The sequence below is a fragment of the Poecilia latipinna genome, unplaced genomic scaffold (assembly GCF_001443285.1).
Source record: "Poecilia latipinna isolate Pla-1442-1.1 unplaced genomic scaffold, P_latipinna-1.0 Scaffold1469, whole genome shotgun sequence".
Classification (NCBI taxonomy): Eukaryota; Metazoa; Chordata; class Actinopteri; order Cyprinodontiformes; family Poeciliidae; genus Poecilia; species Poecilia latipinna.
The window spans coordinates 173,408-176,122 of NW_015114085.1; the positions used below are offsets into that span (position 1 = coordinate 173,408).

At 36.3% G+C, this 2,715-nt stretch overlaps 1 gene segment (V, D, J or C); it reads left to right on the forward strand.

The window, feature by feature from the left end:
• The first annotated feature begins 78 nt into the window (after positions 1–78).
• LOC106962894 (Ig heavy chain V region 914-like) lies at positions 79–982 on the forward strand. The segment is given in 2 exon segments: positions 79–151; positions 239–982. Coding segments are annotated over 2 exon segments (366 nt in total).
• The last annotated feature ends 1,733 nt before the right edge of the window (positions 983–2,715 follow it).

Here is a 2,715-nt window from a genome sequence, read left to right on the forward strand (position 1 = left end):
TTCTTTAAATGAAATACTAATGCAAATGTCAGCTTTCAGACCTCCCACTGTGTGCCTGCCTTCTTCATTAAAGGGACGAGCTTCATTCACACCTTTACAATCAAGATGATGTTCAGACTGTCTGTTCTGCTGGCAGTGATCTGTCTGCCATGTAGGTTGCATCATGCTGTTACTAGATCTGCTACTTTTATGGTTCATATATGTAATTAATGTGTTTTTATTCCTGGTTTATTGTCAGGTTCTAGCAGCCAGTCCATGGAGTCCATTCCTTCCACCTCAGTGGTGAAAAGGCCTCAGGAAGTTCTGAGTCTGTCCTGCAGAGGATCTGGATTTGATTTCAGTCAATATGGAATGAACTGGATCAGACAACCAGCAGGAAAAACACTGGAATGGATGGGAGCTATTTCAGATGATGGAAGTAACACAGCTTATTCAAGCAGAGTTGATGGACGTATAGAAATCACCAGAGAAAACAGCAACAGCCTGGTGCATCTGAAACTGTCTAACCTGAAGCCAGAGGACTCTGCTGTGTATTACTGTGCTAGAAACGCACAGTGATCAATGTACCTGCAGAGGCTGTACAAAAACTCTTCACACAGCAGAAGACAGAGGTGATGAGCTCTCTACACAGAAGCTGATGGTAGTTTGTGATTTCCTGTTTTTCAAGCTTTTTTCTGTAAAATATTTTGTTTCACAGAAAAAAAAATAGTTTTTCCTATTCCACTGGCTTTCAGAGAATGTTTAACAATGGATCAGAGAGAAAATCTTTGATAAAAATAAACAAACTAACAAAGTTTTAATTATTGTATTTTTTTCACTCTTCCAAACTCTGCTTCCCTCCTTCCAGTTTGATTCTTCAGTCTCAAACCTCATGTCCTCATTCACGTCTCCTCTGCCTCCTTGTGATGGTTAAACTGATTTATCATTCAGGATTTTTGTTTCTAGATCTATTATTGGTGCAGCCAAAACCCACAGTCTGTAAAGTAATGCCACTGTAATAAACACATCTCAGAATAAATGTTTGGACAAGTTTTCTTTAGGTCAAATTTTATTGTTTAACTTTATGTCTTAATAGTTCACTGAAACCATTCAACAACTTTTGCTTTTGTTTACATGAATAGTATATCATCTTAGGCATTTATTAAAGTGGAAGTTCAAAAAGAAAACCACAGTTTGATTGAATCATATTTATTTTATATGTAAATATATAATAAGAAATATATGCAAAAATATTTTGCTAATTTTTATATTTAAAAACTACATTTTTCTAAGTTATCAGAAGGGGGTGTAAATGATTATTGTCAACTACATGGGTATGGTTTTTGTTGCAGCACAAAAACAATCCAAAGGCTTTATTACATTTCTATTCAACAGATGTGATCGTGAATGTATTTAAACAAAAATAATGTTCTTACATTTGAACAGCTCTCAAATTATTTCACACAGACTTTTAATGTTTATGAACTTTGACATGTTTGACATGAAAGAGTAAACTGAGAGCAGAGAGGCTGTACAAAAACTCCTTACAGTGCAGAAGTGACATTAGCCTGAATGTAAATACTCTGTAATCATATTAAAACCATAAATCATGCTGTGGTTTGAGATTTCCTGTTTATTGGCTTCACTGGCAGGTGGTTCAACAGAAACAATGTTTTTATTTCTCATCTTCAGTCATGTGCCAAATGTGTGCTCAAAATATTTTTTTATGGCCCAAAATTATGAAACTGTTCTTTTATAAAATAATGTCTTTATTATTTTTCTCAAGGCATTTTAATTGTCTTAATATTAAACCTATGATGCCTATAGCAACCTACTAAGGAAAATCAAATATAAAATATGGTTTCAGCTGGGACACTAATTAAAGACAATGGAGTTTGGCTGTTGTTGAATAAAATAGATAATTCACATCTTAATTTATAACTAATTTGCACCATCATACTAGAAGAGATTTCAGATTTATGCTCAAGAATAATGAATTTTTATTCCCTATAAAACTAATAGTCCTTGTTTCATTACTTGAGTCAGATCTTTTTTTTTTATCTCAAAATGGGGAGGAGTTTATGCAAACCCAGATGTTCTCTACTTCTATTTATGACTCTGTTGATCCTGACTGAACAGACTTGACTTCAACATGAAAGGTTACAGGACAGGGCTGCTGCTGCTTCTGGCCATCTGCTGGACAGGTGGAGATCATCACTGATTATCGTTCCTTTGTACAATCACTATAGTGTATTTTCACTCCTAAAGGAAGGCATTTTTATTGTATTTCCAGGTGTTGATGGTCAGACTATAACACAGTCTGAGTCAGTGCTGAAAAGACCTGGAGAATCCCACAAACTGACCTGTACAACCTCTGGACTCTCATTCAGTAGCTACTGGATGGCTTGGATCAGACAGGCTCCTGGAAAAGGACTGGAATGGGTTGCTACTGAAGCTCAGGTCACCCAGTTCTACTCACAGTCAGTCAGGGGAAGGTTTACTGTCTCCAGAGACGATGGCAGAGAGCAGCTGTTTCTGCAGATGAACAGCCTGAAGACAGAAGATTCAGCTGTTTATTATTGTGCCAGAGACTCACAGTGACTGAAGTGGGTTAAACAGCTGTACAAAAACCTCGAGTGCAACTATTATATACTTCTTGAAAAGAAATACTACTACTAATGATATCTGTAGTAGATGCCTAAGGAATCCAAAAGGCTGTTCATCTAGGAACCATTC